Raw genomic sequence first — 23,350 nt, 5'->3', positions numbered from 1 at the left:
GGGGGGGGGGGGTGGTGGAGAAGAAGAGTAAGGGGGAAGAAGGCCGTGTTTGGAAGAATACGACATTTCCTTTTACAAGGTGGAGTGCAAGCGTTAAAAAGCTGCACACATCATTTCCCCATCTTCACCCATATCCATTGATCCATCTTTCCATCTTATTGAGTTTTCACTTCTTCTCCCCCCCTCTCTCCTCTTCCAATTTAATAATTACTCCAACGATTTGACATTCCTCAAAATCCACCCAATATTGCTTGAGGTAGAAACTTCCTTCCAGGTGAAAATGAAATGTTGGTTGCCCCGGACCGTCCAATTGGTCCAGTCCCCTAGTCCGATCGGAGCCGAATGTCAAGTTAGTTCGTTCTAAGGATTCTCATGCTGCTAGCCGAACCGGCTGAACCAACCCTTCAGTTCCTATGACTTTTGAAGTCAAGTTCGATCCACTAAGATCGAAGCATAATTCGACCAATTAAGAGTCATATATATCTGATACGAGAACTTTATGCATGACCTGAATCGGGTTACGAATCGATTTGTAAAAATACCAAAGTATGAGATACATCGAGCGGAGTCTCAACTTAATCGAATTAAAACATGATGAAAGTTGGAGGGGGAAAAATAAAAATAAAAGGTACGATCCTGAGCTTCATCTCACATCTAATCACCCGGCCGAAAATATGTCTTGTCCCTTTTCCAATTTTAGCTCTTGCCCCTCTTCCGATTGGTAGAATATCCTAAAATATGGAGAACCATCTAAAAGCCGAGCCGTTATATCCGACGCAATTCTAATCATAATAAATCATCATGGCGGTGACCCAATTCGGCCTGGAACATTATTTGCTCGGAGGCTTTGATGAAAGTACCGATACCGGGATCGACTACATTCTTACATTTTGCTACAAACAACCGTATTATTAGAGAAGCCTTTTGAGTTTTGATACCGACACTATTACATTTTGCTTCGAACAACCGTATTATTAGAGAAGCCTTTCGAGTTTTCGTTCCGATCCCCTGACGAATGTTTCATTTTACATTGATTTCCCTTTGCTACGCCAACCATCCCAAGACTAAAAATACCGTGACAAAATGTCTACATAACTGAAGGAAAAAAGTAAACATCCAAAACCCGAAGCCCATTAACTGATCGCATGAGATTAATAATATTCTATGGGCTCACATTACCTTCTGCTTTCCCTTTATCGATCCGATAGTCGGGCTCCTTAAGCCCAGGGTACATTCTCATTGCTGAATCGATATATTAAAGGTCCGGTTCGTGTCGAGGAGATCTGGCCTTTTCGAGCGTATTTTCTCTCGCAGCGGTGTATTTTAGGCAGTCTCATAGCCACTTTCTCCAACTCGTCGATCTTGCATCGCCTGACAAGAACCTAGGAAGGCTGAGTAGACTGTTGACCCGCGTGACGCCTTCTAAGGCTGACCACTCATCATCTTCGCTGCTCGCAATGCATTCCGCTAGGCTTCTCTTGGACTGCCCAACACGTGCATTAACGGATTTTTCCTCCTCCTCCTCCTCTGTTAGTTCAGAGACTGGGACAATCTCGTTGGAGCCCAGAGTCCCCAACCGCTCAAGAACCGGATTGTGATCAGGACCATCATCATCATAGGTGTCTGGACCTTGTGGTACTTTCTCGAGAGTCGGTGCTGTTGTTTTCTCTACCGTACCCTCCGGAGGAGGAGCTGCACAAGGTTCATCTACTGTGCCTGGATATAGATTTGAGGGCTTTTGATCCAGAAAGAGGCACACTACAGCACAATCATCGTTCTTCGAACTGGGGTACTTGAGCCTCCATGCCCGAACTGCACAGTCCACGAGAGCACGGGCAGCAGTTGCCCTCCCAGGGGCAGAAGCCACGATATCAACAGCTTCCTTGTTCGAGAGAACATCCCATACCTGCCAAAGGAATAAGATGTTAAGGAACAACATCAGGATCTTACTTACAGGGAAGTTGATAAGAGACTAAAGAAGGCTATGCTTGATGCTGGAAAACATTTTCATACTTCTGCTTTGCGGAAGAAAATGACGTTTTTCTTCACCATTATTTAAAAAACAAACGTAAGTTTTGATCTTTCATCCATCAAAAAACATATCTTCAAACAGCAAAATAACACTTATTATGTTTTCCATCAGGTATTTCAAGAAATAAAGACAAATTTCCACAACAAAAATAATGAAGCTAATGAAGTCGGTGACAAAAGTCGGATAAAGAGGCTCCCAAGGTTCCTAATAGAAAATCATATAAGAAGTCTCAAGTCGAAAAATTCATAAAAAGGAAGTTTCTACTGGTTTAGATTATTACCCCATCAGTCGCGAGGATGATGAATTCGTCTCTTTCAGTTAACCGACGATAGAAAATGTCGGGAACAGATATTAACCCAAAATCCTTCAGGCAGAAGTCACCAAAAGCTCTGGCCATAGCCAAGCCTGGTGAGTCATTATTTGGAAGCCAAACACGGGCAACCTCTGGCTCGTCCTGCAATGCGAAGACCCTCCCTTTACATTGTTGTATCCTAGCAGCTTCCCCTGTATGCAGTGCAAGTTTATAAGATCCCCAGAAAATTAAGGAAGAAAACAGAAGAGGGACCAAGACAAGATTGTACTCAAGAGAAGGAGAGAGAAAGAGACTTGGAAGATCAGGCTTCAAGTCCACCGTCAATTGGACAGCAACTAGGGAGTTGTCTTTGTCTCTTGTTGCTAACACTGCTCTCGAGTCACCTACATTTCCAAGCATCAGATTCTGACCCTGATATACAACAAGAATGGCATTGTGATTAGATATGAAAGTTCCAGGTGCTTACACCAAAGATGTAACATGAGAGAGGTATCTATCTCTGTTTGAAGCAATCAAGCATGACTGATCAAGCATCAATTGCCTGTTATTTTATGGAAAGTTCCTAACAAAACGTGTTCTACTCCCTTTTTCCTCCACTCACTAGAATATTCCTCTAAGTCTTCCAGAAGCAAATAGACTGCTCATTGTAACCATCCAAGCATAAATGTCCGCTGCTAGAAAAGATCGATATCCCATACAGTGAAAAGCAAGAAGTTCAAAAGATGGGGTGATAACCAGAATGATACCTGTTTAACCAGAGTAACAGCTGTAGTCCCACTGCAGAAGCAATCGATTGTTGGATGCAACTTCAGTTCCTTGTCCATCAGGTTGAAAGCCTTCAACATCGACTGCTTGAGTGGAAGGTATATCTCGGGAAGTTTCTCTTTCTCATTCTCCTGCACCGCTGAGGAGTCAACCCACTGATCGTCCAAGGCAACTGGAGGAGCTCCCTCAGGGGCCACCATACTTGTGGGACCGTTCTCAATCTTGGGAAGGCTGGTCTGATCTTCGCATGTATATGAATTCCACTGAGTGCTGAGAATGATAGGGAGAGAATCCCGAACTCTCTTTGCGACCATGTGGCCTAAAGGGCCGTGACCATCAAAAACTCCGCAGAATACCGTGTCATCTCTTGAGCTGTAATTCTATCATCAGAAAAGTTCAGTGGAGTTAACAATTGAGGCTGTAGGACTATGAGCTACAGACTACTGCAAAAGGTAATTCAGAATCAGGAAAAATTTAGGGGCAAACTGATATATTTGAAAAGAAAGACGATTGCAACACCAATAACTGAGCACAAGCAAGGCATCTCCAAAACCATCGGTTGTCAAAAAGTCGGGTTTGAACTCAATCGATAAGCTTTAATATCCTAAAAGTACTTCAAAAGAAGCATCATCGTCGCTGTCCACTATTACTCATGATGATCGGATCCTCTCAAGAGTGATTCAAGAAACTATATCCAACTCCTCATCTAAATAATCTTCCTATACATACGAAAAAATGCGGTTTTTTGACTCAAGGAATCACCCCCAAGGAATTTCTACTTAAAGCAGTATATAAAGTGTGGAGCAAGACAATGAATATTGTGACATTTTTGCAATTACCCTCAACAACTTCCCAAGCAAAGAAAAGGACACAGCTAGGTGAATTCTTAAAAAGGGCACATCTTGGCATATTCCCTCTCAATAGACATAGCTAACAATAGAAAGTCCTGAATTCTTCAACGAGTGCGAGACAAAACAAAGCTATCACACAGCAACAAACCTCACAGACTGACCAACCACCGACTAATTTTACCTTAACAGACAACAAACAAAGACAACAAGCTTCTGATTCTTCCTGAAAAGAAGGGGAAAGACCAGACTAATGGGGGAACAAACATTAGAGAGAGTTGGACCGCAGCTGACCTCCCAAACCAACATAGCGTCCTGATTGGTGCCCTTCTTGCCCTGCTGGGTGTACAAGCACGCAAAATCACTGGCTCCATTGGAGCACATCTTCCCAGCAACATGAATCTGGCTCTGGTTGCCGTACTGGTTCAGACCCCCCTCACAGTACGCAGAGGAACCAAACTTCATCTTCCCAATGCTCCCAATCTTCTTCCACCTCCCCGAAGAGGACGAGCCCCGGTTCACAGCTCCTCCTCCTGAAGCTTCTCGCCCCACTGCAACCCCTCTCGAGCTCGAATAGCAAGAACCCATCTCGAAAATCAGAAAGCCCCAGCTCCAGAGCTAATAAAGGCAAAGATCAAACCTTTTTGCAGGAACCCATTTGAAGCCAGAGCAAAAAGGATCAAACTTTGAGCATGTCAATGCTATCTCGGGCTACACATTTACTCTGCTGGAGCAAAGATCGGTGGGGGGAGGTCGATTGAGTGGTTTACTAAGGGGAGGAAGAAGGAGAAGGGGGAGAGGGGGATCAGAGCAATTGATAAGTGGGCGGTAGTTAGGTGTGGGGGTGAGGAGTGTAAATGCTGCCACGAGGATCACATCTACACGGATCGGCGATCATAATCAGGGGGAGATGGAGCCCAAATGGAGTAAGAGAGTAGGAGTCAGTCCCTCTCTCTCCCTGTCTGGTTGTTTCCTTCTTCTTCTTCTGCTTCAGCCGCTTCGGCTACGGCCAAAAGCCACACAACTTTCAGATGAAGCGAGAGGGAAGAAGACAACTGCTGCTGATTGCTAAAGAAGGTGACTGAGTGTGGGTAGGTAAATGTGTTTGAATTTACATATTCTTCAAAAAAAAAAAAAACCTTTTCCGTTCATTTATCAAGAAAAAAAATTTTAAAAAGAAATTTCGAGTTCTAACCAGAAAAGGTTATAAAATAACCGAAACATATCAATGAATATCGAATAACAATATTAATTATTTTTTATTGATTACCAAGGAAGTCTATATACTTATTAAGCAAATAGAAAAATAAGGATTAAAATGATACGAAAAGTTTCACTATATTATATTTCATTTTTGTATAATATTAATAATCAATATGAAATGAAAAAATTGGGACCACATCGGAAAAATTGGGATTGTATGTTAACCAGATGAGGAAACAATATATTTGGCAAGTGATGCGAGCGTGCTTAGCATTAAACAAACAATAAATTGCTATTTGATTAGATTAATCCAACTTGCATTTTTCTTGCCTTTTTCCTCCTATTTAATTTTTTTTCGCATTCATCGTGTGGAGTGTTTGACTCTATAAATAAATGGCCAGAATAGGATTTATATCTTAAAAAGTGTGATTTTCTAGCTCCTTTTTTTTTTTTTAATAATGAGTGCGGTGGGGAACCATGGTCAAATTGTCTATGTCCACGGTCCCCTCCCCCATTCAACTTTCCCACGATCAAACTTATATAACTTTGCTGTTCTCCTTTCATAGTCAGAGTTTGATCTGATATGATGAATCCGAGGAACCTGTGCCCGGGCTTTTCTTAAGCGATGTGCCTTTTAAGGGAAGTCTAAGGTTCATTATGGTCAAAGGAAAAAAAAAAGAAGAAGAGAGGCCTTGATAGTTGATAATGTGGTGGATAAATATATGAGTTTCATGTTGATCGAATGGTTATATATTTTCACGTATTTTTTTATATATGAAATGGTGGGATTTCTGCATGGGAACGAATGAGAGAAAAAACATTTGTACAGGATGTACAAAATTATTCGCGCAAGGAAAAGTGACTAGTCTCACAAATTAGAAATATTTTTTTTTATGCGTAAAAGCTGAGATGTAATTTTCTGTTGGGGTTAGGGATGTACTCAACCAAACAATAACGCAGCGATTAATCTTCCTCCCTTTCTAGTGTAATCGAGATAGGAACTAATCAAATCAACCAACAAGCAGTAAAGTAAAACAACACCAAGAATTTTACGTGGAAAACCCCAATGTGGGAAAAACCACGGGACCAACTCCGAATCAACGATCCACTATGAAGGTTATACAATGTCTTTTATCAAGGGTAAACCCTTGGATCACCAAACTCAAGAGAAACACTCTCTTGGATCACCCAAATACTAAATTCGTCACCCACACCGGGTGGTTCACAAAATCAGCTGAAACAGCACCTACAGAGCTCGAATAGAAATTCTGACCGTTCAGAAGTTAGCCCCACGTGTTGTGAAGCTGCTGTCAAAATTTCGTCCCAATCGGAGTTCGTTTGATGTCCCGATCGAGGTTTGATCTCCAGCTGCGCGCTGCCCCTGCTCTTCGAATTCTGCTGTCTGCTCTTCCCTGGTTTTGTGCTGCTATGCTGCTGCACTTCTGCCGCTCTACACTAATCTGCAGCTGTTCTGCTGCTATTTATACCTCAGCTGATTTGCTGAAACAAAAACCCTAATAAAATGGATTCTTGGGCTTATTAAGACCCGATAAAAGCCCAATACAATTGAGCCCAACTTCCTCCAAATTGGAGGGATAGCCCAACATTTTCTTCTTAAATAAATCATTTTATTTCTCATGCTAATAAATCTCCTCTCTCTTAATTAGTGTCGAGATAAAACTATGTAAATGTGCCTAGTGATACATGTAGAGCCAATTCATCTCGTGAAAGAAGGTTGTACTTAACTGCGGATTATGTAAATCATCATGAAATTAATATATCTCGTCTCATTTAATTGAAGCATCTCTCGAGATGGCTATGCAAAACATGCTCCTTGTCTTCGAATATAACACCTCCTTTTGAGAACTTATTTCCTCGTCGCATCTATTCAATGAAAAAATTGAAATGTTCCTCTCAATTAATCTCCCGCATGATCAAACCACTTGACGTTGTCGAGGAATTGCACGATTCATGCACCGTCGCGAAAAGTCGATGGTTTGACATCACACGTCACATGAACTCGGTGAATTGATAAATATATTTTCCGATTCGGATCATATATCAAAGTCCTCACGTCTCTCGAATGAATTGGCTTTTCTAAAGAAGTGGCGACACAGCCGAAGGGGACACGCATAATTCAATAGATAAGCACGACCGTTGGGCAATATGGATTTTAATAAATTATAATAATATTTGTGTGATGGTTCGTCGTTGTCATAGATAAGATGTTCTTTAGCTGTCGTCGTCATGTAATTTTCAATTATAACGATGTATTTGTCTTTTGCTCGAAAGATCCTTCTACTTGTCTTGAATAATTCCATCTTCTAATGTTGCATTAATTGAGCAAATATGAAAAACTGTGGACAACTTCATAAGCTAAAGAAAGGGCTGGATGGATAGATTTTTCTCGTCTTAGGATTCTATGAGTTTTTCAGGAAAGCAGTTGACTTTAATTGGGCATCCGGGGAAGCAACGGTTCCGTAATAAAAGTGAGAATGTCCCCATAAAAAGAGTGCGTGATAATTTATAAAATAAATTGCAATGGTTTGAATGGAGTCTTAAGAAAATTATTGAGAAGTATTTTCTCATGTCGGGCAATATAAAGAAATTCAATTGTAGAGGGTTTGGTCTAATAATTAAATAAGAGTTTGGGTATTATGTCTCAAACTTCTTAGGACCATCGAAGCGCTTTTAGTGTAATTAATCGCTTAATGTGCCACCGAGATTCACATATGAAGCTCAGAGGATTAGTCGGCGAAGTCTTAGATACTCCCTGGTCAAAAAAAGAAGAAGGAGAAATTCATGACCTACCATCTCAGTTATTAGTTAGAGCTTTTAAATTCGAAATCCATCTAATAGTTTATAAGTCTAATGAAGATTTTTCTCATTGCATTAGAGTGGGTTTGCATTCATAAGCACTCATACCTTGCCAATTCCAGTCTTGTGTGCAGCAAAATTACGTCTCATACTAGCCCCCTTGATCTAGGCCCACGCACGAAAGAGGATACCGGCTTACGGTCTAATTAAAACTTGAGAAAGCATAAGAGAAAAGCTTATCTCGAGGTCAATTATTAAAACAAGTGTCCATGTGAGGATGGAGTTAAAGTCAAAAGAAGAAGGTATCCCACACGGGCTAAAAAAGAAAAAATCCATGGGTTTTTGTCACCTGGATGTCCCTAGCTATAAGCTCAAATTTTTGGATTAAATATGCAGTGAAACATGCGTAAGACTAGTGAAAATTTTGTGCGATCATAAAGCGAGTTATGAATCCATGTCTAATTGCGAAGAGAATTCCGTCTTATGGTCAATTATCCCCCTCCTTTGGAAGCCTAACTCGTAATCAGTTCTTGAGGACAATTATTCAAATGCACTTGACATGACATGTATATGACAATTCAAAATCACATGTTGCCATGTGAATACGATAATGTCCAATTTGAGCCTTAGCTACATTAGGATTGAGGGTTTGGGTTCATCACTGTTACCCCAATGCGGTTTCGGATGAACATAATTTTTGCACAAGTCTATAATCAAATTACTACTGCTGCAAGCGAGTTATATAACAAATATGGGATATCCCCTTATTTACTCCTAAATCTTCAACATGATTTGAACTCCTGATCTAATATTTGAAATATTAACGCGTTATCAATTGAGTTACACATAAGTGATGGTGGTGTTAAGAGTTGTTTCCAGCGTCAAAAAGATATAAAAAGTTATTTATGAGTTCATAAGAGATCAATCTTCATTAGCTTGAACTTTTGACTCCGAGGAAATTGTACAATATTCTATGTACGGCTAGCGGTTAACCGACCACCCACCCACCCACTTAAACGAATCGTACAACCAATCTATTCACGGATCACAAAGTTGTTAGACTGAAACATTATTAGAAAAACGAACTTTAGCCCATCATACACAGAGTCAATCACGTGTCCCGACTCGTGATTGTCTAGTAATCAACACGAGGAGGAGCATACATTAAACTCGAATTCTAGGTCAATGGATCCTTCGATATGATGCTCTAATTTTCAATTCGCGTTGTCTCGGCTAGAGAGACAAAAGTGAATTAGAAGAGACGATATTTGATTCATTTCATATTTCGTTACTAGTATAAATGAACAAGCCTCGTCTACGGCAGATGCAATCGATAAAATCGTGGCTACACCAAGTAATCATTAAACAGCAAAATTGTATATTCCCTAGTAAAAAGCTTGACATTACTGCATATATCTTTATTTAATAAATTGCCGTTCAATCGAAAACTATGAGCCATTCGAATTCATAAAGATAAATTACTGCGACTTACACTAATAGGATCCACGTCATATCTATGTAGAAAAATTATACAATTGACGTTTCCTGTGATTCAACATATTTACTAAATACAATAATATTATATTTTGACTTACAATCCAGGTAAAATGATTTAACGGTTTTTTTTTTGTGTAAGCGTTAAATTTTTTTTACAATCTTTACATTTCTTATAATCTAATAGTATATGAACCAAACGGCAAGCATGCCTCTCACAACATGCAATAATTTTACTTGCCATGAGTAAATAGCACGGTGCGATGATCGGCAAGGACCGCAACCGTTACACGGTGGATACGCATCGATGGAAGGCCGTGATCGATCAATGAAGGCGGGGTACCGTGGGCTTCGCCACATTTGACCTTTGGGCCTAAAAATATAAGACTATAGAGCACATGGCTTCGGCGCCCTTTTATTTTAGGAAAAATTAGGTGGGAGGGAGCGCACGGAGAGAAGAACAATAGAAAAAGCACGAGAAAACCTCCTTTGACTCCATTTTCAATGCTTAGCTCTCCGATCTCTCCTTCTCTCTCCCCCACCTTCGCTGGAGCTCTGTAGCCTCCGGTGAACGCCATGAGCTCGGCGGCAGCTCTCCCGATCTCCGCCTCGCCACTGCGGCTACGTCGTCTTCAGGTGTCGGAGCCTCGCAGAGGAGGGAGCAGAGCGGTGAGAACAGTCGCGCCGCCGAGAGCTGCGCCTTCGGACGGGAGACCACGCGGACGTAGCGAGGTTGTCGTCGTCGGCGACGGGAGCGACGAGTGGCCTGCCGTAAGGACTTCGAGACTGGACCTCGTGGAGGACATCCGTGCACAGATGAAGGCCTTGGCTCGTGCCGCCGATGCTCCAGTTTATAGCGCCGATCGGCTCGATTACAAGTACCGATCACGACCTCTGGAGGTTCGTCTCTGTTTCTCTGTCTCTCTGTTTCCAATCGTGAGAAGTGAAAATTTGATCAGAGGGTCAATTACTCCTACAGCAAGTGAAGAGAAGTCTAAGTGCATTAGATTTTCCATAGGCATTGCTCATTGTGATTGCTTCTGCTAAATGGCACGATATGGATGAATTAATACGTAACTCTCCACTCTCTTGCCCTATTCATGAGATTTTTCGCCGATGCTCTGTGCCTGATAGGATTTTCTCATTATTCATAAACAGCGACAGCATGATGTCACGTAAGAATTCAATTGCGTTTGCATCTGTAGTTGTTCATTGATTATCATTGACTGCTATTGCCTCGTCCATTCAGAAGCTGCTGTGTAAGCGTACGCTAAATATGTGGTGATTGGCTGTATTTATGGTGGTTAGGTGGTGAGGAGAGCTCTGGAGGTATTGATAGCATTGGGCTCATTTGCAATGAAGCTGTTGCTCGATAAAAAAGGGGGCCGTGTGGAGCAGAACAAGCGAAAGCGAGGTGCAGAATTTAGGATGATGTTTACTCGATTGGGTCCAACCTTCGTCAAAATAGGGCAGGCATTATCAACAAGGCCTGACTTATGCCCTCCTGAGTATCTCTCTGAGCTCTCCGAGCTTCAGGTGCTCTGGTTAGGCATTTTAAGATTCATAGACTAATATATCTCAATTTGACATATACTTATATATTTCTTGCTTGTGCAGTAGTTGTTCTCTTTCAACACGTGTTGTTTCCTGAATTTTCTTAATCGAAAATTTGTATGCTCACAGTGTTTTTCAATTTTCACCTTTGATTTTTTGCGTCAAAGTTAAAGCCTATTAGTTCATACTACACGAGGCGAAAAATTGAAAGTGAACCATAATAAAGACAGAGTTAAATGACAACCTCCCCATTAAGTGAGATCTGACATTATGGTTTGGAAAATGAACAATATATTACCTGAGTGACATTTCGTATTCTTCTTGGTAAAGGATAACTGCAACTGAATGAATAGGTGCACCTATTCCAATCTACATTTCCTAGCCTTAGTGCCTTTCATCTTCAGCTTACTGCAAGTGTAACAATGGTCTTGCTCATTTTGTTTTCCTGAATCTTTAAAGCCATGAGCCTATAAATGAAGCAATGCAGTAATGTTGCTGGGGTGAGCTGCAGATTGTTGTTCTCTGGCTTTTATGTACTGCTTTGATGGTCATTAATTCAATTGCATTTTGAGCAGAATGCATTGCCAACATTCCCTGATGCAGAGGCATTTGAATGCATCGAGAGAGAGCTGGGACAGCCACTGGATACAATTTTCTCTTCAATATCTGCATCCCCAATTGCAGCAGCAAGTTTAGGGCAAGTTTATAAGGCTCGATTAAGACACTCTAGGCAGGTGGTTGCAGTAAAGGTGCAAAGGCCTGGCATTGAAGAAGTTATTGGACTTGACTTTCACCTTATAAGAAGTCTAGGTTTTCTCATAAATAAATATGTAGACATGGTGACAACTGATGTCGTTGCTCTGGTCGATGAATTTGGACATAGAGTTTATCAGGAGCTCAACTATGTGCAGGTTAGCATCCTGTTTCAGTGTTTTGTCACCATAACATTTCTAATAGCTCATATATGTCAACGTTTGCTTGTGATGAGCTCCATAATATGCTTGATCTATACAAGAAATCAGTGGAACTGTCTTGGAACATTCTCAGCAATTTATCGGCTATTTTATGGTTTCTTTGGGGAATTGATCTTTGATTTTGACAGGTTCCTGCAGGAGGGACGGAATGCTAGGCGATTTAAAATACTTTATGCTGACAAACAAGACATCATCGTCCCAGATATATTTTGGGACTACACAAGTGCCAAAGTATTGACAATGGAGTGGGTCGATGGAGTCAAATTGAGTGACCTGGAAGCTATTGAGAGGCAAGGTTTAAATGTCTTAGAATTAGTGACAACTGGTGTCGAGTGCACTCTCAGACAACTGCTGGAGTATGGATATTTTCACGCAGACCCTCATCCTGGTAATCTCTTGGCAACACCGAGTGGAAAACTTGCCTTCCTAGATTTTGGAATGATGAGTGAAACTCCGGAGAAGGCAAGATTTGCTATTATCGGTCATGTTGTTCACCTGGTAAATCGAGACTATGAAGCTATGGCCCGTGACTATTATGCTCTGGAATTCCTATCACCTGATGTGGATGTTTCTCCAATTGTACCGGCTCTCCAGAATTTGTTTGATGATGCACTGAGTGCTACTGTGAGTGAACTTAACTTCAAAACAATTGTGGATGGTCTCGATGTTGTCTTCTATCAATTTCCATTTAAAGGTAGGATGTGGGATCAACTTATTGCTGCGATAGATAAATTATCTCGTAGATTGTTGGTTTGAATTGCTTTCCTTATTTCTGTTTCGAGTTGTTTGTCCTGTTCCATGCTAAATTTCTTTCCTGGTTTCAGAATTCATCAATCACTCAAAGCAAAATGATTAATTGAAATATTTACACCAGAACTCTTGAGTACTATACGGTGTAAATTTTTTCCCCCTTTTTGCCAGTAAGAATAATTGAAAACCTTTCACCAGTACTGTGGAAACCCTGACACCAGCATCTCACACAGCTGATGGTTTGCCTTGATATTTTGTCTGCAGTGCCTGCATATTACGCGCTAATATTGAGGTCCCTTACCGTATTAGAAGGCTTAGCTATATGTGTGGACCCAAACTTTAAGGCACTGGCAGCCTCATATCCATACTTTGCTAAGAGGCTTCTCACTGATCCAAATCCATATCTAAGAGATGCTCTGGTTGAGTTGCTGTTTAAAGATGGAAGGTTCAGGTGCGTGCCCCTCTTGATTACTGGCATTTCTAGTTTACAGGGACACAATACGATTTGTGTTCAAATTTATCAGTAGAAGATGTCTTTTTCATTTCTTGATGCAGGTGGAATCGGCTTCAAAACCTACTCGAACAGGGTAGAAAAGACAGAGACTTCTCCGCCAAAGAGGCCTTACAACCTGTTCTGCAACTGTTAGTTGGTCCAGAGGGTGAAGAGCTCCGGGTTTTGGTTATAGAGGAATCTGTTCATATCGTAGAAGCTATTATCTTAAGTTCTGCTGTTGATGCATACAAATCAATCCCTGATTATTTGCGGATACCACTTTTTATTGGCAATCTGAGAGGTCTCGCTGCAATGAGGGATGGTGAGCTAGAAAGCATGACCAATCTTCGGGATCAAGTGTTAAGAATATGGAATCTTCTGCAAACCTCAGAAAATTTTGACCCAGCCATTTTGTTGCCAATTTTACGGGTAAAACTTCTTTAACCCCATTTTCGCTGTTTGTTTCAGTTCATGTCGCATTCCTTTTGATTATGCCAGAGCTTTTGGATAGGCTCGTTAACTTTATTAAGCAAGGGTCAGATTTCTTTCCTTGAAAACTGATGAATTTGAAGTAATAATACTTCAGTAATTTTGGGTCTGAAATTGATCCAAACTGCTGGCAGAGCTTTAAGATTGGTGAAAATAACAAGAGCAGAATTTCTTGATGTTGTAGAAGGTGGGAGATCAAAATATATGACTGCGAGTTAAATTAAACAAGTCTCATAATGTGCATGACATAGACACAGAGTTTGACAAACTCTCTAATGCTAAAAAGGGTCGTGATGCCAGGATTTATCCAAAATCGAATGTGAACTATGGTGTATTTTATTAAATGTAATAGTATACTTGTTGCACCTTGCTTGAATTCAGACCATAGAAGAGACTATCAGCATGTGTGTATTTTATGTAATTGAGTAAATTGATAGAGAGTGGGTTTATTTTAATCTTGAGTGATTTTTACTGCCAATGACTGTCAGATCCTTCAACAACCTGAGGCACACTATTTAGGGGTAGGGGTCTTGGGAGGAGTTATGCAGCGTCTTGCTGCTCGTATGCTGCAACAGTTGCTGCAGACATCCCCATCGGCCACTCTTCCTGCCTCAACATCCCAATAGCTAAACAATTTGGGTAAGCCAATGCAGGCATTTTGCGTCGTGTCTTGTTTATTTCTGTACCATCTGTCTGGACTGAAACTATGAAACAAAAATTCGATCATGGGGTCAAAAAGGTCAATGATTATTTTTTATTTAGATGTAGGACATAGCAATATATCTCCATTTGGCACCTAATATCGAGCTCTGGAAGGGATCGTGCCAGTGTATTCTTTGAAACAATGGAAATTAATATTGTTTCTTGCAAAATTTGAAATCACCTTAGTCCTCACCCAGATACCACAAGCAGCAGTTTCGATATGTATTTTTCTTTTAGGTTTGCCCGGTGATTTCACGTGTGAATACATCAATAGTTTACACTATGAGTTCGACAGCCTGTAGTTACTCTTTAAACAATGATATAGACGGTTACCCTTGGAATAAACTAAAATAGAATCTAAGTTATTGCATGCCATATATGATCCTGATAATCTCTCAGTTTCTTCTCTCTACTAACTTGGGTGAATTTTCAGGGAAGTTAGAACCGAGGTGCTGTTTACAGAAGCATGATTTGTGCGTGCACATGTTGGTATATATATGTAGTCGAAGCTAGAAATTGCTGCTTCTTCTTAGGTAATCACCATAATCACCGCTTCCCTTTCAACACTGGTTGGCTTCTGAAACCCCATTGTCAATAGTGATGTTTTGTCAGCCCTTTCCAAAATCTAATCATTTTTATTTCAACCGCGGAAAATGTCTCAGCGATATTTATTGATATGTGGAGTTAGAAGAGACATTTCAACTGAAAATTAGAATAGTTTTTCTTGAATCGGGGTTGGTCGAGATGTTCGTATTTCTTGTTGACTTCTGAGGGCTTGGGTTCAAATCATTGCTTTTTGCCCATTAGCATTGGGGTTCCCTGCGGTTACAAGTTGTCGTTCTCAGAAGTTAGCACTGATTAAGACTCTGTTTGAGAAGTAAAAAATTTTGCTTAATTTAATTTGTTACCAGACAAAGGGGGCCGATATTTTGAAGGAGGAGGGACTCACCAGTTGCCTTTGTTTGACTTGTGTTAATTTTATTGCCTTTTTTTTTTCCTTGCTGTCGAAAGCAACTGAAATTATGACAAGGTAATGACAGAGCAAGCTACTTTTAACTTCAATTGTGGGTCCCAAGGCAACTAGTGGGTCCCTTCCTCTTCAAAATATTAGTTATTTTTATATGGTAGCAAGTTAAATTAAGCAAAGTTGAAAATTTTTTTATGTTCAGATCAGAGAACTTAAGGTCATGTTTGGGAAGTAAAATTTTTTTTAACTCTGCTTAATTTAGCTTGTTACCAAACAAAGGCAGTCGATATGTTGAAGATGGAGGGACCCACCAGTTGTCTTGGTTTGATTTATCTTAATATTAACACAAGAGGAAGGGACTTACCAGTTGTCTTGGGATCCATTGCTTTGTCTTTACCTTGCCATAATTTCAATTGTCACCTACAACAAAAAATAAAAATAAATAAAAATAACACAATTAAACAAAGATAATTGATGGGTTCCTCTTTTAAAATATCGGTCTCATTTGTCTGGTGGCAAGTTAAATTAAGCAGAGAAAAATTTCTTACTTCTCAAATAGTCTAAATATTGGCTTTGAAGTCTCGTTTTGGAATCAATCCCTAGTTCAGGCCCGCTGTGCTTCAAGACCCCCTAGAATGCCTTGGAATGCTCGGGATGACTTTGCTTAGGAACCTCTAATGCCACGACCAAATTGTGATAAAACGAATCAGTGTTTTGATATTCACACAGGCAGGGGGGTTTGGGGGGGGGGGGGGGGGGGGGGGGGGGGGGGGGGGTGGAGAGAGAGGGGCACTGCAGGAATGGGCGGTGGAAGCTCCATTGCAAGCCACGACTTCGTCGGCTACCACCTCTCCTCGAAATTGAAGAGAGAGGGGTTGGGGAGCTTGGAACCGCCCGTAACGAGGTTATCTGCAACCTCAAATGGCGTAGACAACCTCATTGAGGACGGTGGGGGCGGGGTGAGAGCTCCACAACTCCAATCTCCTCCACTCCTTTTGAATTCAAAGTGAGGCGGATTTTGAACTATGGTGGTTTCAATTCTGGCCACCACTGCCTAGAGTAGCTAATGATGGAATCTTCAATGACCTCAACAAAGATGATGGTGGGCGATCACCGAATGCCCATCTCTCTCTCTCTTTAATTCGGAGGGGCGAACTTCAAGTGAATGTGGCTTCAATCCTGATCACATCACCTAGATGAGATTGTCGACAGCCTCTAAAGTCACCGGCAACATCGGTGATGGTAGTGGTGGCCGGTGACAGTGTCCCAATGCTGTGGTCCTAGTCACCAGAGTCCCCCACCCGAGCTCCCTCCTTTTCGAAGAGAAAGCTCAGGCGGGGGCTCTCTGGCTGGCGACTTCCCCCACCAGTGAGGTCACAAAGGCCTCAGATTGCCTCGTTAATTGAGGAGGTTGCTGGCGGTGAGGCCCCAAATCTCTCCTCTCATTTTTTGTGAAATTACAACATGAATTATTTGGAATTAAGCCCAATACGACGTATTGATAATGCTTTTTTTTTTGGGTCAATATTTTTTATGCCATTAAGCTACATAGGCACCACGTCTAGTTTTGCTTTGGCCATTTTAATGTCTAATTATTTTGATAGATGAATTGAAATTCAAGAACAGTGTTGGTGGTAAAAAAAAATTTGAGGATCAAACTAGTCCATTTTGATAGTTTACTTTACTCTTTATATTAATAAACACTGCTAAAAAATAAATTCAAACAAGCACCAGCAAAAAAAGAAAGAAAAAAAAAAACCTTTGATGTTATCTTTGATAAAACAAGGATACGAATTACGTTCCGATGGAGCGGCTTAGTGGATTGATCGAAAAGAGATTCTCTTCTATTTGGACAAAAAGCAGGCTCATACCTCATTCTTTATTCTCTCAAATTGGGGGTTTGGCCAATCTTGAATACGAGGAATCCAACTCCACTGCTCGATTCCAAGGGGGAAGGATCCAAGAAACCGAGAATTAAGAGAGCAACCCTCAAGCAGCTACGTATGTAAGTGAGCCCTGCGACCTGGACCCAACATATCTTTGGAGGTATACGCTAGCATTACTTCACTGTGCAGCCGACAATGTCCTAGAATTCACAAATCACATGCCAAAATGGTTTAACTTATAAGGATTAATGACAAAAAAAAAACATCAACTTTAATCCATTTTTCAATTTTTGCATGAACTTTATTTTTTGATAAAAAAGGCACGAATATTGATTTTCTTGTTTCATTAGGCATGTGTCATTTTCCATCCATTTTACTGATTTGGTAGAAAATTGTGTTTACACGGTAAATAGTGTCATGCCATTTCAGAAAAAAAATTTAAAAAAAAGTAAGAAAGACATTGATCTGAGAAAGGGCAGGCCACTACCCCCGATTGGAGCAAATTGAAAATTCGAAAAAGTTCAGAGGTACCGCTGCAAATATTTTCCCTGAGCTGAGCGCATTAAGTCAGAAAATAAGTAGAAATTTTCTACTTAATTTTTCAGTGCTCAATTTGACTTAACTTAATCAATTAAGTTAATTTTGTTTACACTTACTAAACAAGCTAAATCTAATTAAGTCCTGAAAAATTAATTTCTGCACTTAATTTAGGTTATCAAACAAGCCCTAAGTCATACTCGCCACATCCCTCTATAATCCCTATTTGTTTAAGTACCTCTAGGAATTATCTGCATGCAGAATGACCGGAAGTATTAGCATGCGTCAATATTAAGATTATCACACTTGATACTAGCGAAAAGGTCGAGAGAGGTATTCATAATCTTTTGCGCTATGGAAGCTCTTAGGGACAGTGCCGAGTTCCAATGTCAACTAACTGAACACTGACTGAGCTAAGAAAATGTCCATCTAAGTAGAAAACTGAAGGAAGAATTGAATATTGATTGATTAAATCACTTACTCCATGGTCTGATAAATCTTTTCAAGAACTGATTAATCGGACGAGAATAAAGATAGAGTCCCATTCTACATGTCAATACCGACAACAATGAAATTTCTAGTAAGAGGAAAATCCGCCGACTTTAAAAATCGTGAGGGTTCAACTGTTCAAGTCCCTCTATCCCCAGGACCCTTTGATTCCTTAACTATTTATCTTAATGTTTCTTATTCATTCTATTCTTTCAGAAAGGTACGCTGGCCGAGATTGTTTGGTTCTAACTATGTATATATATATATTTATTTAATTGATGTTGTAATGATTGTTTGATTGAATTATAGAAAAAAAAAAGTGATAAAAAATAATGAATAATAAATAGAAAGTGATGATTATATTGTTGAATTGTGTAAAAAGTAACGAATAATTAAGAGAATTTAGTATTAAAAATTGAATTGAATAGTATTTAAGATAAAAATAAAAATAATTTTATTATTGAATTGGAGATAAATGGAGTAAAGAAAAAAAAATTACTCCATTCCCAAACAATGCTTTACTTATAAAAAAAAAGGGGGCAAATTAAAAAACAGGATTAGGTGACCAAACCAACATATGACGAATGCAACGGCAGCTGAATGGGCCTGTGGGGAGCTATTAGAGGCCAAGTGGAGCACAACACCTGGACATGCAGCCGCTTTTTTGACGTAGCGAAAGCATACCGCTTTTTTTAAGACGCCAGTCATATATATATATATATACACACACACACATTGATAATTAATAGTGTATATATACATATATAATGTATATCATATATAACTATGTTGTTCAATGATGTAATTGACAATGGCTTGCCGATGTATACTACGGAATTATTTTATAGCACGACTGCATGACGGTCGGACTTCTCTCATATAGCCGGCCTCAACCTGTCTCCATCCCCCCACATGCTAACGCAATAAAATGGGATGGCTTTTTCAAAACCAGACCAGCAAGAGCTTCACTTGCTATTGAGACATGAAATTGCCATTGCATAGACTATAGTTGGATCGTTACCTGTTTGAGTAGTAGCACAAAAGCAGCGTAAGACTGCCTCCCCTCTCCCGATTCCTTTGATCAATAGCGCTATGGCTTCCAAAGCTGCAGAGCTGCCATTCCCAAACCGCGTCCCCAAAACTCCTGCAGCAAGCTATGGCGGTCGGATTCTTTTGGAAGATTTCAGTGATAAGGCCAGAAAAAACAGGCGGAGATCACTGAGCTCTGTCTCAGGATACCTCGAGAACCCGTCTCGAGAGTATTCACTGAGCTTGGAGCAATTGCATAGGTCTTCTTCCCTCTCGAGGCTAGCAGAAACACCAGAAGGAAAGGAGAGAAACAGAAGCAGAGGATGGACCATTCCTTGGAGGTGGTCAAGAATGCGAAAGGCCTACAGGAGAAAGATGGGCAAAGCGGCGAGGAGACGGTCCTCCGACCAATTTAACCAGAGATTTTTGGAATCCAGTTTGGCTGTGGAGCCGACATTCTCATCAGAGAATCTTTCAAGGGAAGAGATAGGTATGGTGATCAAAGACAGAATCTCTGTCTCGGGCTCTATTGACTCCTCCCTGACAGGAATTGGTGGTCATGATGGTGAGGATACTAATAGTGGCACTAGCCTCAGTCTCAAGTATCAGCCTAAAGTCTTCGAAGACATTGTGGGACACGAAATAATTGTGAAGGCGATAGCCACTGCTATTCAGAGGAAAAGGATTTCGAGTCTCTACCTGTTCCATGGTCCTAGTGGGACAGGGAAGTCTTCGACAGCAAGAATTCTGGCCATGGCACTCAACTGTGAATCTAATTCACCCACTAGGCCATGCTGGAGTTGCAGGGGTTGCTCTCGAAGCCTCTGTGTCATGGAGATGTGCTCAGGGAGCAGATTTCCAGGGTTTGAAAAAGCAAAAACGCTCATACAAAGTACTTCATTCACACAAGCATTACCAGGTCTGAAAGTTTTTATCCTCGAAGAATGTCATCTATTGACCGTGGAAGCTTGGGATGAACTGTTGAGCATAGCAGAGGGGCCGAATGGGTCCACCATAGTATTCGTCCTCATAACAATGGGGGCAGAGGGGCTGCCTTCATCAATATCATCGAGGTGTCAGAAATATTGCTTCCTAAAGCTTAGAGATGAAGATATCAAACGTAAGCTAACCCGAATTGCTATTGGGGAAGGAATAAGACTCGAGAGAGAAGCTCTGGAACTGATAATTGCGAAAGCAGAAGGGTCTTTGACAGAAGCAGAAAATATATTAGATCAATTGACCTTACTGGATAGAAGAATCACTACCTCGATGGTTCAACAAATTGTGGGTACTTTTGGAGAACTTTCTTCTTTCTTCTTCTCTCCATTTAAGTGCTCATTCATTGACAGAGTAGTTCTCATGTCTCTGCAGGTACACCTGATTCCAAGAGAAAACCTCAATCACTTGCTCATAGCGGCACTTTCAGGGGACACTATGAAGACCATCCAACTCACCGCGGAGCTTATTGGATCAGGTGCTGAACCACAAGCTCTGACGTCCCAGTTGGCATCTCTTATCAAAGATCACCTATCAACAGCCGCTATTACCACCCCTGGATCATCATCAACTGCATCAGGTAAAGCCAAAGTACAGCTAAGAAGTATTTCACAGCAAATTTACGTAAGTGTGCTCATCCTTATGTGTCATTTTTACAACAACGTAATCTCAGAAAAATTTGCAGTAAAAGGTCACCCGGAGAAACTGTGCTATGCTTTGAAAGTACTTGTTGAACTAGAGAAGCAACCAAGATCATTCATTGACCAGAGTACACAAATATTTGCTGCCCTTCTACAAATTGCTTCACCAGATGCCCCTCAAAGAACATCGCGCAGAAACTATATAGCGAAAGACATGCCATTACCCACAGGTAACTTTTTTGAAACATGAACAGCCTTAGCCTTGGCTCTTGAAAAGAAAAGAAAGCGAGGAAATATTATCTAGTATAATTTGGCATGCTGACCCAAGATAACATGCAGTTGAAGGTGATGAAGTCAATTCAGAATCACTAGAAGTAAAACAGCAGAGTATAACCCATAAAAGGTTCTCTTTTCACCATAGTCACAAAACCTCAAAGGAAGAGAATAATAACTACAAAGTGACGATGATGACTGAAGAAAGCAACAAACTAAGAGGTAAAGCAACTGAGAGAGGGCCTGAATCAAGCTGCATTGCTAACATAGAACAGATCTGGCTAAATATGGTGGATAGTATTCAGAACAGGGACATTAAAGAGTTCCTCAGTCACCAAGTAAACCTTGCATCGTTGACGATATCTAGTGGTACTGCCATTCTGCCCCTGCTTAATTTTCCCCATTTTATGAAATAAACCAGTAGTTCCAAAGCTGACAGTTGATGCTTCACCTTTAACAGGCAATGCTATTGTTCACCTAATGTTCAGAACCCCTGAGGACAAGATGAAAGCACAGTTATCTGAGGAAAGCATATCTAGGGCTCTACAAAGTGCTATTGGTTGCCCTGTCACAGTAAATATGAGCATCCAACCTATTGACTTGACACTTATTGAACAAGATGCAGATTCTATTCCAAAAAGGCACCCAGCAGAATGCAGTCATTCAAGAAAACAACGAGCACCGGTCCACCAAAACAATATTCATAGTACCACTTCTGGAGTCGGACGGATGACACACCTCAAAGGATGTCAAGTACCTTCTCCTCAGTCAGGCCCGACAGAACTTGCTGGGTACAACTCCCTGAGAGGAGAACGGAAACCATTTGTTTCAGCTCAAGAGAAACTCTCTATTTCTGAGCTCGCATCATCGGAAAAACAAGTGGACATCTCAGCATATCAGGAGACAAATGGTCTACCACCATCAGCCAGAACCCATGCTTTGAGAATAAAAAATCCTAAACATAGATGGCTGTCATTATCCTCCATTCCACAGAGTGATGCAAGTGTTGAAGCTTACAGCCAGGATATACTATTTGAACATGCAAACAAGGATAGGGAGAACAAAGCAAGAAGAGATCCCAAACTCCAGAAACACTTTTCTAAGGTTCAAGAAGAGCATCACCCCCAAGTTGATCCTAGAACAGAGTAAGAAACAGCTATTACCTTACTATATTCATAAGCTAATAACTTTGTCCTTGAAATGGAGACGAGAAACCCTACTTGTTTGAAATTTGAAAGTAACAACGTGCTTAATTTCTTTGTAGGGGACGTGATCGCTCTTGGAGTTGCAAGGACATCTTGTGTCAGCAGAAAAGAAAAGGAAAACAACGTTAAGCCTCATGTCAGGTTTAGATGCATCTCTACAAAAAACGGAACTACAAAAGAGAGCAATTTCCATTGACATTGCAAATCTTGTCGAAGAGAATAAATCTTGTATTTACGGTTTACTGATGAATACCAAATAAGAAAGCAGGTCCACTCCATTATGAAGATCTCTTAGTGATTATTACTTTACACATGCATGAGAACAAGGCATTTCTTCAGGGAGCCCCAGAAGTTCAGCAGAATCACAATCTTAGAGAAAAAGAAAACAGAGAATGACAAACCAGATTGACAATCTGAAGAAAACAGAGAACAAAGAAAAATAAACGTGATCGTGCTATTCTGGATCATCCACGTCATCCACTTTAAGAGTGTCATCTTTTCACAAGAAAGATATGTGTTACTGGAACTTTAAAAATAGTAACCATTAATCAGATAAAGGCGCTCCTGCTGACAAGCTCACAACTTATCAGACATTGGTGAATTGCAGCCAGATTTGTTTCCTGATCTGATAGATGAATGCTATGCTACAACTATAAGTAAAGTATGATATAGGCAAATTAACTACTGTTATCAAAAACCCTATCACACTGGTCAGGCTTCGGATCCCAAAAGCCTAGAAATGTATCCTTTTATAACAGTTGCATGGGTATCATCTCCCATTATTCACCCTATACAAAGTAAAGGCTGCAAAGCATAATTCACTTCCACTTTCGGATTTCATTTTTAAATTGAGGGCAGGCCAATTAACTGAACAGAATGCCCAAGGCCAAAAA

The 23,350-nt window shown here is 40.6% G+C and overlaps 3 protein-coding genes and 1 long non-coding RNA gene across 15 annotated transcripts; 2 read left to right on the top strand and 2 right to left on the bottom strand.

Moving 5' to 3' along the window:
- Window positions 1-951: 951 nt before the first annotated feature.
- Window positions 952-5,037, bottom strand: LOC116214337 (probable protein phosphatase 2C 6). Of its 3 annotated transcripts, none has more exons than XM_031549754.1 (5): window positions 4,226-5,037; window positions 3,092-3,490; window positions 2,639-2,756; window positions 2,313-2,536; window positions 952-1,906 (listed from the first exon to the last, which is right to left on the bottom strand). In XM_031549754.1, the coding sequence occupies exons 1-5, from the start codon at window positions 4,544-4,546 to the stop codon at window positions 1,334-1,336; spliced, it is 1,635 nt and encodes a 544-aa protein (XP_031405614.1). In that variant the 5' UTR covers window positions 4,547-5,037; the 3' UTR covers window positions 952-1,333. The 3 variants fall into 3 exon arrangements, with proteins under 3 accessions (XP_031405614.1, XP_031405615.1, XP_031405612.1); XM_031549755.1 differs by having other exon boundaries at window positions 4,253-5,034; XM_031549752.1 differs by having other exon boundaries at window positions 2,313-2,756; window positions 4,253-5,036.
- A 4,859-nt stretch (window positions 5,038-9,896) lies between these two features.
- LOC116214921 (protein ACTIVITY OF BC1 COMPLEX KINASE 3, chloroplastic-like) lies at window positions 9,897-15,394 on the top strand. 2 transcript variants are annotated; one of them, XM_031550427.1, is made up of 8 exons: window positions 9,897-10,372; window positions 10,781-11,008; window positions 11,602-11,937; window positions 12,139-12,694; window positions 13,015-13,201; window positions 13,306-13,672; window positions 14,221-14,371; window positions 14,868-15,394. In XM_031550427.1, exons 1-7 carry the CDS (start codon window positions 10,049-10,051, stop codon window positions 14,356-14,358), a joined length of 2,136 nt encoding a protein of 711 aa, XP_031406287.1. In that variant the 5' UTR covers window positions 9,897-10,048; the 3' UTR covers window positions 14,359-14,371; window positions 14,868-15,394. The 2 variants fall into 2 exon arrangements, with proteins under 2 accessions (XP_031406287.1, XP_031406286.1); XM_031550426.1 differs by lacking the exon at window positions 14,868-15,394 and having other exon boundaries at window positions 14,221-14,626.
- Window positions 15,395-17,033: 1,639 nt separating this feature from the next.
- Window positions 17,034-22,132, bottom strand: LOC116214923. 5 transcript variants are annotated; one of them, XR_004158370.1, is made up of 8 exons: window positions 21,991-22,132; window positions 21,597-21,745; window positions 20,797-20,909; window positions 20,608-20,719; window positions 20,259-20,396; window positions 20,042-20,166; window positions 19,335-19,457; window positions 17,034-17,487 (listed from the first exon to the last, which is right to left on the bottom strand). It is a non-coding gene; the product is annotated as an uncharacterized LOC116214923 (long non-coding RNA). The 5 variants fall into 5 exon arrangements; XR_004158371.1 differs by having other exon boundaries at window positions 21,704-21,745; XR_004158373.1 differs by having other exon boundaries at window positions 20,797-20,894; window positions 21,704-21,745.
- Window positions 19,383-22,744, top strand: LOC116214919 (protein STICHEL-like 2). Of its 5 annotated transcripts, XM_031550424.1 has the most exons (6): window positions 19,383-20,626; window positions 20,714-20,918; window positions 21,024-21,209; window positions 21,319-21,621; window positions 21,713-22,397; window positions 22,517-22,744. In XM_031550424.1, exons 1-6 carry the CDS (start codon window positions 19,406-19,408, stop codon window positions 22,584-22,586), a joined length of 2,670 nt encoding a protein of 889 aa, XP_031406284.1. In that variant the 5' UTR covers window positions 19,383-19,405; the 3' UTR covers window positions 22,587-22,744. The 5 variants fall into 5 exon arrangements, with proteins under 5 accessions (XP_031406284.1, XP_031406281.1, XP_031406283.1 ...); XM_031550421.1 differs by having other exon boundaries at window positions 20,714-21,209; XM_031550423.1 differs by having other exon boundaries at window positions 19,383-20,918.
- The last annotated feature ends 606 nt before the right edge of the window (window positions 22,745-23,350 follow it).

Source organism: Punica granatum, chromosome 7 (assembly GCF_007655135.1).
Source record: "Punica granatum isolate Tunisia-2019 chromosome 7, ASM765513v2, whole genome shotgun sequence".
In the NCBI taxonomy this organism is placed as follows: Eukaryota; Viridiplantae; Streptophyta; class Magnoliopsida; order Myrtales; family Lythraceae; genus Punica; species Punica granatum.
Note: the sequence above shows the minus strand (reverse complement) of the source record. Positions and strands in the feature narration are given on the sequence as shown.